The 14,494-nt window shown below is 50.6% G+C and overlaps 1 protein-coding gene across 1 annotated transcript in view; it reads left to right on the forward strand.

Annotated features, from left to right (window-relative positions):
• Positions 1–544: 544 nt before the first annotated feature.
• Slx9 (SLX9 ribosome biogenesis factor) overlaps positions 545–14,494 on the forward strand; it is a 31,699-nt gene continuing 17,749 nt past the window's right edge. The window contains exons 1-2 of the mRNA XM_050143193.1: positions 545–747; positions 4,812–4,920. Of these exons, the coding sequence (XP_049999150.1) occupies positions 610–747; positions 4,812–4,920 (247 nt within the window). The 5' untranslated portion in view covers positions 545–609. The remainder of the gene's footprint in view (positions 748–4,811; positions 4,921–14,494) is intronic.

Consider the following 14,494-nt stretch of genomic DNA (forward strand, 5'->3'; position numbering starts at 1 on the left):
CCCAACCATAGCCGGCCTTGTTACAGGTGTCACCTGAGTGAAGAGTGGGACCCACCTCTTGCCCTGCTTTCCCTAAGCAATGCATGCGGAGTGCACAGGGGCTGCTGGGCACGGAGCCGACTGTGCAGGAGGGAGGACGGAGGCCGCCAAGTCTTTCGCTGCCTGGTCCTCATTTAAGTGGACGAGTAAAGCCCAACTCCCAGGACCGGTTTTGAGGACGAAACGCAATGTGCACAAACAGAAAGACTCATGAGTAATACGGGCCACTTGGCCAAGGCCCCGGCGTGAACCTGTTTCCCTACTTTGCCCCAGGCTAGCCAGCCCCACAGAAACATGCCGTTTCTCGTTATATGCACCCGAGGCCTCTGTCGTTTTTATTTCCCTGGCTTTTTGCAAGACCAACGGTCCTATAGGAGCCACGTTGGCGCATGGCTAACACGCTAGTGGCAGCACTTAGCCGTAAGCACCGCAACCGCGCACAGAAGACGGGCGGTACTTCCGGGGATCGGCGGAACTCAGATTTTCTATTTCCGCCTCGCAGAGAGCACTTCCGGGAGGTGCTTCTGCTAGTGCGGCAGCTTTGCTGCCCGGTGGAATCTTCCGGTGAAGATGGGAAAAGTGAGGGCGCTGCGGGCACGTGTGCACCGGGCGGCCGTGAGACCCGACGGGGAGGCTCCGCCCGGCCCTGTGCCCCGATCCCTGGAGCCGGCCCTCCCACAAGTCTCGGCGGGCGGAGCGGGGGCAAAGGTGAGGTGCGGGGCGTGGGTCGGCCCGGGTCAGGTCTCCGCTGAGCGCGATCTCTGTTAGACCGATGGTTTTGCATGGCTGGGGTCTCCACCGAGCAGGGGCCCTGCATGGCTGTGGTCTCCGCAGAGCAGGGGTCCTGAATGGCTGGGGTCTCCGCAGAGCAGGGTCCCTGAATGGCTGGGGTCTCCGCAGAGTAGGGTCCCTGAATGGCTGGGGTCTCCGCAGAGCAGGGTCCCTGCATGGCTGGAGTCTTCGCAGAGCAGGTGCCTTGCAGGACCCGAGTTCAATACTGCTGGGTTGCTGTCTCCCACTGTGTGGGTTCTGGCCGCTCCAGTTAGGGTCCTGACCCGGTCCCACCTTCAGCCGTGTGTCCTCTTGGTTGAAGTGTGGGGCTCCCGAAACACTCCATTGCTGGAGGAGAGCACCCCTCCACGTTTTGGAAATGCCACAGGACGCTAGCTAGCTCTTTAAAATGCACCCGGCTTTCAGTAAAGAGGAGGTTCCCGAAGTTAGGTGTCTTGAAAAGAAGCACTGTTCTCTTTACAGTTATCCATGCCTTCATCCACCCATACTTGCAAGCAGGAATCTACTTTTGGCCTTTGCTGTGGACAGTCTGTAAATGGAGATTGTGATCTCTTGTGTTGGCTCCTTTCTCGCAGCCCGCTATTGTTAAGAGTTCGTCAGCGTTGCACGATATATCTACATACTCTTTTCCTGGTGCTCCTCCTTCAGCTGCCTTGGCAATATTTTCTGGTTTGCGTAGGAGCAGCAGAGGGGCCATTGCTGGACCATGGGGCCAGTGGCTTCCCATCAGTAATTCTGAAGCATGCTTGTCAAGCATTTACTGTGTGCCATGTGTCACACGCCTGTAAAGCCGACACAATCTCATTTGTGATTGTGACAGATTTTTTTTTTTAAATCTTTTATGTGTGTGTTTCAAGTGCATGTATGCATTTACCATGTGTACCATGTGTGGCGCTATTAGAAGCTAAAGAGGGCTTGTGTGGATGAATCCCCTGGAACTAGAGTTAGGGATGGTTGTATGCCACCACGGCTGTGCCAGGGACCAAATATAGGTCCTCTGCGTGAACAGCAAGTGCTCCTAATCACTGAGCCACCCATTTCTCATTTCTCATTTTTTTCATCCTTCTTTTTTTTTTTTTTTTTCTATTGAGGCAGGACCTTGCTGTAGTTCTGGCTGTCCTTGAACTCACTATGTTGACCAGGCTGGTCTTGAACTCAGAAGAGGTTAGCCTGCCTCTGCCTCCCAAATGCTGCAGTTAAAGACACGTGCTACCATGCCCAGCAAGATAAGATTTCTTAAGAGTTAAGTAAATCCTGGAGGGTGCCCAGCTACTTAGTGGAGTTGCTGGTATTTGCCAAAATCTGGCTCTAGAGTCTTGGCTTCAGCTCTCAGTTTCGTTCCATTGATCCTTATGCCAGTATCACACAGCTTGACTTAGAGTGGTTCTGAGTCAGCTTGAGCTCTGGAAATGTAGATCCTCAGACCCTTTCCTTTACGGAATTATGCCACTCTCTGGGTCCCCAAGTGGGTCTCTTGCATTCCCTTATGGATTTTAGCATCAGCGAATCAGTTTTCACACACACACAAAAGACATCCTGTGTGAAATTTTTTGTTTTATAATTTTTTTTTTATATTACTGTGTCTGCACGTGGAGACGTGTGCCCAGACATATGTGTGGAGGACAGAGGACAGCTCATGAGAGTCAGTTCTCTCCTTCATGTGGGTTCCGGGGGTAGAATTTGATGGCCAGGGTCTTTACCCGCTGAGCCCTCTTTTTTTTTTTTTTTTTTTTTTTTTTTTTAAAGACAGGGTTTTTCTGTGGTTTTGGAGCCTGTCCTGGAACTAGCTCTTGTAGACCAGGCTGGTCTCGAACTCACGGAGATCCGCCTGCCTCTGCCTCCCAAGTGCTGGCTGGGATTAAAGGCGTGCGCCACCACCGCCCAGCTTGTAAGAATATTTGATCTTTCAATTCATGAAAATAAAGTAACTTACCATTTCTTCCTTCAAATATACTTTGCAGTTTTTATGATTCAATTCTTGTACTAATTTTGTTGTTTATTCTTTTGTTTGTTTGCTTTTGTTTTTGTTTTGTTTTGTTTGAGACAGGGTTTCTTAGTAGTTTTGGAGCTTTTCCTGGAACTAGCTCTTGTAGACCAGGCTGACCTCGAACTCACAGAGATCTGCGTGTCTCTGCCTCCTGAATACTAGGATTAAAGGCGTGTACCACCACCACCTGGTCTGTTGTTTATTCTTAAATGCTATATACTTTACTTTTATTTTATGTGCATTTATCTGGACACAGGAATGCCATGGTGTACATACAGAGGTCAGAGAACAGTTTGTAGGGCTCGGTTCCATCCTACCACATGGGTCCTGGGATTCAACTTCACTCATCAACCTTGATGGGGACACTTTACCCACCGCACCTTGTCTGTCTGTCTGTCTGTCTGTCTGTCTATCTATCTATTGAGTCAGGGTTTCTCTGTGCAGCCTTGGCTGTCCTGGAACTCACTCTGTAGACCAGGCTGTCTTCAAACTCCATCTGTCTTCCCGAGTGCTAGGATTAAAGGCGTGTGCCACTACTGCTTGGCAAATATTGCATTCTTATTTATTTATTTATTTATTCATAATTCAGGGTCTTATAGCTCATGTGCCTATACTGCCTGGTAAATATTGTGCTATTTATTTATTTATTTGTGATTCAGGGTCTTATAACTCCTGTTGGCCTAAAACTTTCACTACGCAACCAAAGGTGACCTTGAACTTCTGCCTCCTAAGTGATTACAAGCATGTGCCACCCATGTCTGACTTAGTATTTTAGTATCTAATTAAATTAAAATTATTTATTTTTGAGGCATATTTCTCTGTGAACAGCCTTGGCTGTCCTGGAACTCACTCTAGACCAGGCTGGCCTTGAACTCACAGAGATCCACCTGCCTCTGCCTCCAGAGTGCTGGGATTAAAGGCATTCATCACCACTGCCTGGCAATATTTTGTTATTTTTTTGATGCTGCTGCAAATGGAATTTTTCCGGGGGGCAGATTGTTCATCACTAGTGTACAGAAGCACCATTGAATTTTCCACATTGGCCTTTCCTCCTCCAGGTTTACTTTTTGTTGTGAGAAGCAGGTTAGTGCTGTAGCCATCAATGATATTGTTTGCTTGGATGTCTTGTTCTTTTTTTAAATTAGTGCATCATTTTTCTGTACTAGGAGTTGAACCTAGGTAATTGTTCTATTGCTGATCGGTTGGTGTCTACCATTGCTGGCTCTTGCTTTGGGGTTTTGTATTTTATTTATTTTTATTTTATTTCATTGTTTTATGTTATTTGTTTTATTTTATTTTGGAGACAAGTTCTCACTATAGCTCAGGCTGGTTTGTCACACTCTCTGTGCCCAGGTTGTGGCCTTACTATACCCAGCTTTTATTTTTGGATATGGCTAAACTATTTCAGCGTTCTTCTCATCTCCCTGTACATCCTCCCATTGCTCTGTAGCCTCCTATATCTTATTTTCCCCATTTTTCTTTTAATTTGGTAGCTTGGCTCAAGCTTAAGCCACGTGTTGATGGAGATTGTTCTTAAGCCCCTTCGGCCAGTCGTGTCTTTGCCTCTCTACTGGAAAGTTATGGGGCTGGTATTCCTGTTTTGACCCTCAAGGGTGGCAGAGGATATAGAAGGTTTCCCTTCCTCCGACCCAGGAGGGCTGAGCACAGGGTCGTGAGCAGGAGTGATGCTCTTCTTTAGAGCTGCTCCCGGATCTGCGTATGTCTGCATGGAGGCCGTGCTCAGCCCCTGTGCTGGTGGAGCTCCGCTCTACTTCCTGGTGGACCCAGCTGCTCTGATTGTTCCAAGTCTGATGGGGGAAGGAAGGAGCAGCCTGGGCACAGGCCTGATCTGGGAACAAGGACACAGCTACTCTCCCATGGCCTCTCTGGCTGAGAAGTAGAGGATTTTTGCCTTGGCATCTTCTTGTTGTTTGACTCTGATACTAAAGGCCAACTTGGTGTTGTCCTCTTTCTTCTCTTGTTGGGCCTGCAGGACTGGACATTAGTTCACAATGACATCTTTGCCAGGACACAGATAGACCCTAGTGCCTTGGTGCAGAGGCTGGAGCTGGACCAGAAGAGTGTGGTGTCCCTAAAGAAAGGTGAGTCACTACCATTGGAGAGGTGAGAGGGCAGCCTGACTCTTGCCTGCGGGCTGGCCTGTGCTTTTAAAACATTGTTAGGCCAGATGTGGTGTCTAATACCTTAATCCCAGCACTTGAGAAGCAGAGGCAGACAGATCTCTCTGCATTTGAGGCCAGCCTGGTCTGTGCATCGAGTTCCAGGACAAACAGGGCTGTGTAGAAAGACCCTGTCTCAAAATAAAACAAAAAGTGATGTTTCTTTTTTTTTAAAATATTTATTTATTATGTATACAATATTCTGTCTGTGTGTATGCCTGCAGGCTAGAAGAGGGCATCAGACCTCATTACAGATGGTTGTGAGCCACCATGTGATTGCTGGGAATTGAACTCAGGACCTTTGGAAGAGCAGGCAATGCTCTTAACCTCTGAGCCATTTCTCCAGCCCCAAGTGATGTTTCTTTTACAGGAAAGAATTTCAAATATACTAAGTAGAAAGAAGTGTTGAGAAGTTCCATGTGGCAACTGCCCGTCCTTGGTACTCCCGCTGAGGACTTTTGAAGCAGGTACCAAACTGCTTGGCAATTCACTCATAAATTCTTCAGCATGCATCCCTAAGTACTCTTGCAATATGTGAATTTATGTACAAAATTGATGCTATGCTTATATAATGACAAAGAGGCAGAAAACAGGCTGGCTTTGTGATTGCCTCTGTCCAGACCTGGCTGTCCTGGAACTCACTCTGTAGACAGTCAGGGATACAAAGAGAAACCTTGTTTCAAAAAAAAAAAAAAAGAAAAGAAAAGAAAAAGAATACCCATATCTGTGCATAAGACCTTAAATAAAGAATGGATCACATTTGAGCTCTCACTTCCTAGAGTGACCTTTGGCCTTCTTAGTTGTATGTATTTCCTGTGTCTTCTTTGATAGGGCCATAGGGTTATAGAGTTTTAGTGTGAGGCAGAGATGGGTTTTGGGGCTGTAGGAGGCCCCTCAGCCTGAATCATGTGTAGCTCTGGCCAGAGAGTAGCCTTGGTTCTCCATGCCTATGATTCTTGCACATTCTTAGTGCATGTGTTTGGGACTCAGGATGTCCCAGGAGAAGGTGATCCTGAATGCAGAACTCATCCCTGGGGACCAAGGGTGGTCTCTGAGACATCTCCAGGGCCTTTCCTTTGCAGTTTTCCTGGTGTGCGTGTCATCTGTGTTCTGACACCCTCCCCACCTTCTTGCCCCCCCCCCTTTCTGTGTCTCCAGTTGTTACACACCTGTCCTCAGTTAACCTTAGGCTAGATGTAGGTGACTGTTAGACCTCACAGAGTCCCGATGGAGTAGGGTAGGCTTGGCTCTGTCTCTGCCCAGTAGCACAAAAGATCAGCTGCTCATTGGATACAGCCATACCTGTAGACCCTTTGGGAACAGCCCTGTGCATAGGGAGGAAATACCCCAGCCCTTTATCTTATTCCTACCTGGCTGAGGCGTGCAGAGCCTGGTCTCCCGGAGTCCCAGGTCTGCGTCTCAGACCCCTCTCCATAGGCGTCTTCTGGCTGCTGGCATCTTTCCTGTTCTCAGTGCTAAACACTTCTGTTCCTGGCTGCCTTGTTCCCGGAGTCAGGCAGCTGGAGGGCCCTGACTTGTGTCAGAGTAGCCTGGGTCACGGAGCGAGCTGAGTCTTGACTCAGTCTCTTGCTGTGTCCTGCATGGCTTGATCCTGAAAATGTGGCGGGTAACGCAGGAATGAAGAAAGGACAGACACACACACAGGGAAGCTGGAGTGGGGTGGCCTCTGGCGGGCTGTGCTTGCTCTGGTGGAGGGCACTCAGGCAGTCTGGGAGCTCAGGAATGTCTTAGGTTCCTATTGCTGTGATGGAACACCATGTCCAAAACAGCCTGGGGAGGAAAGGACGTATTTGGCTTACATATCGCAGTCTTTGAGGGAAACCAGGGAGGAACTCACACAAGGCAGAAACCTGGAGACAGGAGCTGATGCAGAGGCCATGGAGGGGAGCTGCTTACCAGCTTGTTCCTCTTGGCTCGCTCAGCCTGCTTTCTTATAGAACCCAGGACCACCAGGCCAGGGATGGCACCACCCACAGTGGGCTGGACTCTCCCCCATCAATTACTAGTTAAGAAAATGCCTTACCGGCTTGCCTACAGCCTGATCTTAGGGAGGTATATTTCTCAGTTGAGACTCCCTCCCTGGTGACTCTAGCTTGTGTCAAGCACGAAACTCGCCAGCAAAAGGGACCCCTTGTGTAGGGGTTGCAGCCATCTGGGAGGAGGAAGCTGTGTGTTTGATCCACAGTAAACACTGTGCCTGGACTAGAGCAAGGCTTTGCTGTTTCCATAGGTCCGAGCCTTGGGACCTTGGGGTTCTTCACACGGCTGTGCCTATGTCAACAGTACACTTTCACCCAGGAGTTCGTCTGCTCCCCACAGTCTGCTCATGACTCCCTAGTTTCCGAGGTACAAACCTGTCTGTGCCATTGCAGCACCTCCTTCCCATGCCTCGTCCTTGCCCAGGGCTGGATCAGAAATAGTTCCATACTTCAGGTCCAGGAGCTGAGGTGGCTACCACTGGTACGGCCCCAAGGAGGATAGACAACTGCCATGCCCCCTTGTGCGCTCACAGGCTGTCCTACAGCGCACAGGCTTGGAGCCCAGGAGGAGGGGCACCTTTGTCTCTGAGTGCTGTGCTCCTTCATCTCTCATCTTTCTGTTGGTGTCTTAGCAGCCAGTTCCTCTCCTGCTCCCCTGAGCTTGCCTTTCTATGACAAGGTCTCTGCCTCTGGGAGGTGCTGGACTCGGCAGCTGTGCTGTGGGGCTCCTGATCTGTGTGTTTTCACCTCCTGCCCAGGGAGGTGGGGGGAGGCTGATCCAGAGATCTCTCCTAGCCCCAGCCAATAAACCCAGCGTTGTCCTGTGGGCTAAAGGGTCTTCTGTGGGATCCAGAACCCCCATGTGAAGTGGTTTATGGCTCTCCTGCCTGCTCTTTTGGCTGGCAGATGCCAGTGAGCATCCTTCTTCCCACCTTGTCTTCACATGGTGTGTTACCTGCTCTGTAGTCAGCTTGAGCTGTACAGTGAGCCTGGGCATGACACCGCCTAGTGCATGGTCGTGATACGCTGTCTGCCGTCTGCCTTTACTGACCTGGGCATGTCACTAACGTGATGTCGTGATATCCGGAGGAGACAACCCACAAGAACATTTTTGAATTTGATTTCCCGTTCTCTGTCCCCTCTCACTGTTGCAGAAAGTAAGCTCAGTCCATTTCCAGACTACCTTCTGGATTCTGGATTCTGTCTCCGAGAGGTGGGCAGGATGGGGCAGAGGAGAGCCAGGGTGGGGCAGGGGCGCCTGGAATGAAGGCTGTAAAAAGTGTGTGAGCAGCACTGTCAGTGGCCCTTGGTCAGCGAGCTGCTGGGCGCAAAGGCCCCCGAAGTTGTGGGGAACAGGAGCTCTAGATGGGGTGAAGTGGCTGCAGAGCTGGGGTGCGGGGAACCCGGAGTGCATACTCGTGGTCCTTCTCAGGCATCGTGACAGGTTCCAGAGCTCGGGTGGCTGCATCTTTTTAGACCCTCAGCCTCCTTGAGGCTGAGCAGGATGAGTGAATGTGACTTTGCAGGGTCCCCCTTCTGAGTGTTAGTCCTTTGTGTACTCATATTCTGGTCAGCAGAGGGCAGCAAAGCTTCATTTCCTTCTTAGGTCCTGGCCTAGGGGACCTGCTGGAAGGCAGTTTCTGGTGCATACAGAACCTGAGGCGGATGAGAGTTTCTTCAGGCATTTGTTTACTAGATGACTGTGAAGTCAGGGCTAGGACAGGACCCATTGGGCACACTCTTCACTTGTTCCTACTCAGCTCCCAGGCTTAGCAGAAGCACAGCCCAGTGAGCTGTGGGGAGGAGCTGAGAAGCCAGTCACAGCGTGAGTTGACCTTGCCTGCCTGTCCTGTGAGTGCAGGAGGGGAGGCACTCGCTTCTGAAAGTACTCTCTGTGGGGTGCTAGGCTGACCTAGTGGTGAACAGATCTTGTTGAGATACCAAATGAGGGTTGGCAGACACAGCCCTGTGACTGTTGCTGTGTGTCCCTTACAGTGACATTTCTTGGGTCCTCTATTACCTAGTTGTAGAGCATGATGTGGAAGTGTTTGTGTGCGCCATCAGGGAGCCAGCTAGGGCTAGGCTCTGGCCTACCCATTGCCACTTCCTTCCTGCAGCTTTAGTTTATTTATTTATTTTTATTTTTTGTTTTTGTTTTTTTGAGACAGTGTTTCTCTAGCTTTGAAGCCTGTCTTGGAACTAGCTCTTGTAGACCAGGCTGGTTTTGAACTCACAGAGATCCGCCTGCCTCTGCCTCCTGAGTGCTGGGATTTAAAGGCGTGCGCCACCACCGCCTGGCTGGTTTATATGGTGCTATGACCTATCAGGTTATCTTTTCAGAGCCTGAGCATAGAAATTGGCCTAAGTTGGTAACAAAGCAACCTGTGACAATGACTGGAACATGTTCCCAATAGCATGACAGGGGACACTTTCATCAGACTAAAGGTACCTGTTGGATTCGAGGCCTTATAACTCACTTAAGCATACAATGAGGGAACGTGTAGTAGAAGGTGGCGCTCACCGGAGAGCTTTGCTGCCTGGGTGCTTCTTATGCTCTTTGGTGGACCATGGTGAGTGCTACCTCTGCCCGGTAGGGACTGCCACCTGTGGTGGCATTGAAGCCCAGGACTGTTGAGGGGTCTGCATCTCTAGGTCCCAGGAAACGGGATCTGTTGTGTAGAGCTCTTGGGGTCCTGGCATACTTGGTCTTGAGACCTCTCCTATTAGAGGCCTGGCTCTCTAAGCATGGAGCCAGCCTTGGGGACTGTTGCTGCCCTGTGGCAGAGACTTGACCATCAGGGCGCAGCCTCCATCTGGGGTTGTATGAAAAGTGACTCATAACCAAGAAACATCAGCAGAGACTCCTGGTCCTACCTTGAGGTGACCCTCTGAACCTGGTCCTGTGTGGGTCCTGTATGTGATGTCATGTTAACTCCTCCTGTGTTCACAGGGGACCTGCCGCATTCTCCATGGTCTGTTTGGAGCCGCACACCCATTTGCTTTCCCTGGTCCTTTAGCCTGTGGGATCCCAGAGTGCTATCACGCTGCTTTGTCCCAGGCCATCCCACCTGATGACGTCATTTCTTCCTAGTCGCTAATGAGATGGCCTGGTGGCTCTTGTTTGGGACCATAAGACTCAGGAGCCCTTCTGTCTCTGTAGATTGTCCCCAGTTGCTTCAAAACCCTCTAGGGAGGGGAACCCTGTGCCTACCGCCAGTCTTATGCCAGGGTACAGGATACTGGAGGCTGCTTGGCTCTTTGGGGGTGCTATCCCATTTGGGGTATTGTGTTTTAGATACTTGTTTGCCTGGGGAGGACAGGCAAGAGTGGATGTTGTTTGGGCATGTGGGGTGCTATTTCTAGGCCATGGACCATGGTACCATGGACCAAGTAGCTGGGGCTATTTTGGGTCCTCGGCATCTTTCTGCTGTTTGTGGAGCTTGACTAGCAGTGCTCTGCCGAGGCTTTCTGCTCCTTACTCCCATTTCCCACCAGTAGCGAGGCTGGAGGGCAGCTGGAGGTGTTGAGATAAAACTTTGGGGGGTGAATAAGAAGTAGAAAGGCTTGTGTGTGCTGTGTGCAGATGTCACCCTGTGGTTAGCAGCTCCTGTCTTGTTATTGGACTCTGCCTTTGATTCGGCTGCCCCCGTTTGGACACTCTTGTCCTGTGTATTTCCCACACTCCACACAGAGATGCCATCTCTTTAGGACCTTGGCAGCCCCAGTGACTCCGTAGGGTTTTCATGGCCCATTGCTACCCAGATGCCTTCTTGAGCCACTGCCTCTCTCCACAGTCTGGAAGCAGAGGGTGGTAAATGTTCAACTCACGTTCTCCTTTTCTGCAGTCTGGGACTCCAGCCCGTGGAACTGCCGGTACAACCTGTATTTAGGGTAGTTCTTCCTGCCTCAGTTAACCTCATCTAGATGATCCAGAGAGCCCCACATGAAGCCCTTCCTCCTTTTTAAAATTTATTATTGTTGTGATGCTGATGTGTGTACAGTGTGTGCATGTATGTGCACATATGTGCAAGTACATGAGCCACCTCGTATGTTTGGAGGCCATATGACAGCTTGCAGGAGTTGACTCTTGCTGTCTGCTGTAGGACCCAGGGTTTGAACTCGCATTTCAGGCTTGCACAGTGAGCACTTTTACCACCTGAGCTATTGAGCCACCTCCTTTTTAAACAGTCCCACCTCCGTCCACACTGACCTCGAACTCAGACCATCTTCTTGCCTCGGGCTCTCCAGTGCTGCACATCTCAGCTGTTCTGTCCCAGAAGTGAAAAACTGCCCCTCTCCCTGGGTGCTGTGGGTACTGAACAGCCCAGGAGGACCAGGAGGTGGCATCTCCGTTTCATGCTAGGAAGATACTGGTACGGGCTGACGTTGTTGCTGCTCGGCTCCTTCCTGTCTGTCCGGTCCTCTTGCTTTCAGCCCGGTCAGTGGTGATTGGTTTAGGTCTCAACTGCGTTGCAAGCTTTATTTTAAACATTTTGCTCATCCTTGAGGGTAAGCTGTAGAGGGAGTCATGGTTCTGTAGTTGAGCCTAGCCTGGCACCTGTTCCGAGTTCCGATTCTCTGGTAAGGAAGCTGGGACCGAGATGTCCTGCCCCTGTATGGCCATCACTGCTGTTACTCCGTCACTCCTCAGAAGTGCTTCTGGGCCCTGTTTACTTACCTCAGAGTGTGAGGGCTGCAGCCGGTGCTGTGACAGGCAGTCGTCAGGGAGAAGCCTAGAAGCAGCCGCACTCCAAAGCCCTGCTGTCCCGGCACAGCTAGGGCTGAGCTGCTGTTCCTGTCACAGCGGCCCCGGGAAGCTCTCTCTGTTCAGGCAGCAGCCACAGCTCATTCTGTTCCCTTCCAAGCAGCACAGGCCAGCCCATCATGGAGGCTGCCCATATGTGTCTGGTTGCTGCCTGTTCTGGGCCCGTCTTTCTTCCCCAGGGAGTAACCGTCAGCCTGTGCAGAGTCCAGTGAAGCGAGGATGAGCATCAGTGCCAAGGGCGGCGGGACCCCGAGGGCTGTGTCAGGGCTTCAGCTTCTGCATGACCTCAGCATTCCAAACGCTCTGCATCTGCGAGAACAGCCTGTTCGGTTCTGTTTCTCTGGGGCCATGGAGGGCTAAGAGGGTCACATTCTAGCTAGCATTCTCGCTAGCCTGCTCCAGCATCCTGCGTTCTGTGTGGTGCTAGGCCTGTTAATGCTTGGGCCAGTCTCTGCTGACCTTGGGTGTTATTTTTACTTTAGAGTAATTGCAGAATTACAGAAAGTTGAAAGAATCATCCAGAGAGAATTGCTTCCTGCCTCCTGGGATGTCTTACCATTGGGCACATTGCCCCCCTCACTGTGCTAGGCTCATTTTTTCTTACCAGTTTCCCTGGACCCTAGATAACCCCCAAGTCCTACCCCAGCTTGACACCCCACATTTAGGCCTTGCTGTCACCCCTCTTGTGGTTTGACATTGCATCCAGTCATGTGACAGCTGCCTAGGTATGGTGCTAGGGCACACTGAAGTTCAGTAGAGTGTACTGGATGCTCCTTCATTAGACCAGCAGGAGGAGCAGCTACTGAGCCCTGGGCCCTCTTACCCCCTCCCCATAGCCCCATCTCAGACCAAGCTGTGCAGCCCCAGCCCTTTCTTCTAGTGGGAAATGAGTAATTAGGGGTGGAGAGCTGAGGGCAGGTCAGCTCCAGGCTGGAAACAGGGGCACAGGGCTCCAGCACTGCCTGTAACTGGGTAGGACCTGAGTCACCAGCTGCTGGGGCTCTGTGCCTGGTCCCTTCACGGAGGCTGAAGCAACTTAACAGGGTCTCCAGTTTCTCACGACAGGACTTGTCTCATTTATCCTTAAACACGGCAGCTTCTCTCTTGTACTATTCGGGAACATCCACATGCACAAGATGTCAGGAGACCGTGTTTCCTACACATGGTCTTAGGCGCATGTGTCATCTCTGGGGAAGTCAGTTAAGGCCGAGGGCATGGACCATCCTTGTGTTGTTCTGGAGCAGCCTAGCAGCAAGATACCAGTGAACCGACCCCCTTCACCCTCCAGTCCTGGTGTTTCCATCAAGTGGGGTTCCAGGTTTACTTTCTAGACTTACACATCTCACTGAGAGGCCATGCCACCAGCTGCCTGAGGATGTGGGGCGCTGGAGGCCCAGTAACCAGTGTTTTCTTTGTTTGTTTTGCCTTCCATGCTTAGTCCTCCTTATTCACTATAGGCAGGAGGTGCTGCACTGGCCGGGTGGTGACCCTAGCTGGCTCCAGCTGTCCTAAGAGTGGGCTGTGATCATTCTCAGAGAAGAGGAAGCCCTGCTGGCAATGTTCTCATTGTTCTCGGTGCTTTCTGCTCACACAGCCTGGTTGTCTCTGTTCCACAGTCAGCCAACTTCTGGTTAATTGGATGGCTCTAAGGGCAGTGGTGACCCTTGGTTTTCTCCTTTGAAAAATTGGGCCATGCCATTTTTTCCACTGGTTCCTGGTGGAGATATAGCCTGTGTTCTTAAATGTCCCCAGGCAAATGAATATTCAGCCACAGAGAGGCCGTCTGCCTGCAGTGGTGCCTAGCAGGGACTGGGGACTTATGCAAGTCCTCTGCCTGGCTGGTTGCTCTTCATCATTTTTGAGAAGATGGTCTTGTCTGGCAGTACCACAGACCCAGTGGCTTAAATGTGTATTGTCTCAGTGGTTTTAGAGGCTAGAACTGTGAGACCCAGTTGTGACGGGGAAGCCTTGGTTCTCCTGGTCCTCCTTAGTTGGCAGATGGTGTCTTCCCTTTGAGTGCACCTGTCTTATGGTCGTCATAAGAATACCAGTCAGTAAGATCAGGGCCGTGACCTCATTTGTGAAGGGGACCTCGTTCTATTTAAACTGCCATTGTATATGAACCCTGTGCCTTTAAAACATGATTTTGTTTGTTTCATTTTATTTGTGTTAGTATTTTGCCTGCATGTATGTGTAAGTGGAGACTGTTCTTTGGGTTCCCGGCCTCCCAGACCCAAATATTCACACAAAAACTATAGTAATTGCAACACTGCTTGGCCAATAGTTTAGGTGTATTTCTAGCTAGCTCATATCTTGCATCTTAAATTAACCCATTTCTATTAATCTGTATATCACTATGAGGCTGTGGCCTACTGGTAAGTTTCTGGTGTCTTTCTCCTTCTGCAGCTACATGGTGTCTGTCTCCTTGACTCCGCCTTCTCTCTCTCTCTCTCTCTCTCTCTCTCTCTCTCTCTCTCTCTCTCTCTCTCTGTTCAGATTTCCCTGCCTGACATAACTCTGCTATGCCATTGGCCGAGAAACAGCTTATTCAGGAACTCGATGCAGCTGGTCGCAGTACACCCACAGTTGAGAGCAGAGAGGGATGAAGCAATGCAAGCATGCTAGTGCAGAGCTTGCCCTCTGCTTTCCTTTCCTTCAGTCTGGAGCTTAGCCCGTGCAATGGTGCCACCCGGATTCAGGGTGCACCCTCCCACCTCAATCCAATTAAGGA

This window comes from Alexandromys fortis, unplaced genomic scaffold (genome assembly GCF_014885135.2).
Source record: "Alexandromys fortis isolate MF-2015 unplaced genomic scaffold, M_Fortis_MF-2015_v1.1 scaffold_9, whole genome shotgun sequence".
Lineage (NCBI taxonomy): Eukaryota > Metazoa > Chordata > Mammalia > Rodentia > Cricetidae > Alexandromys > Alexandromys fortis.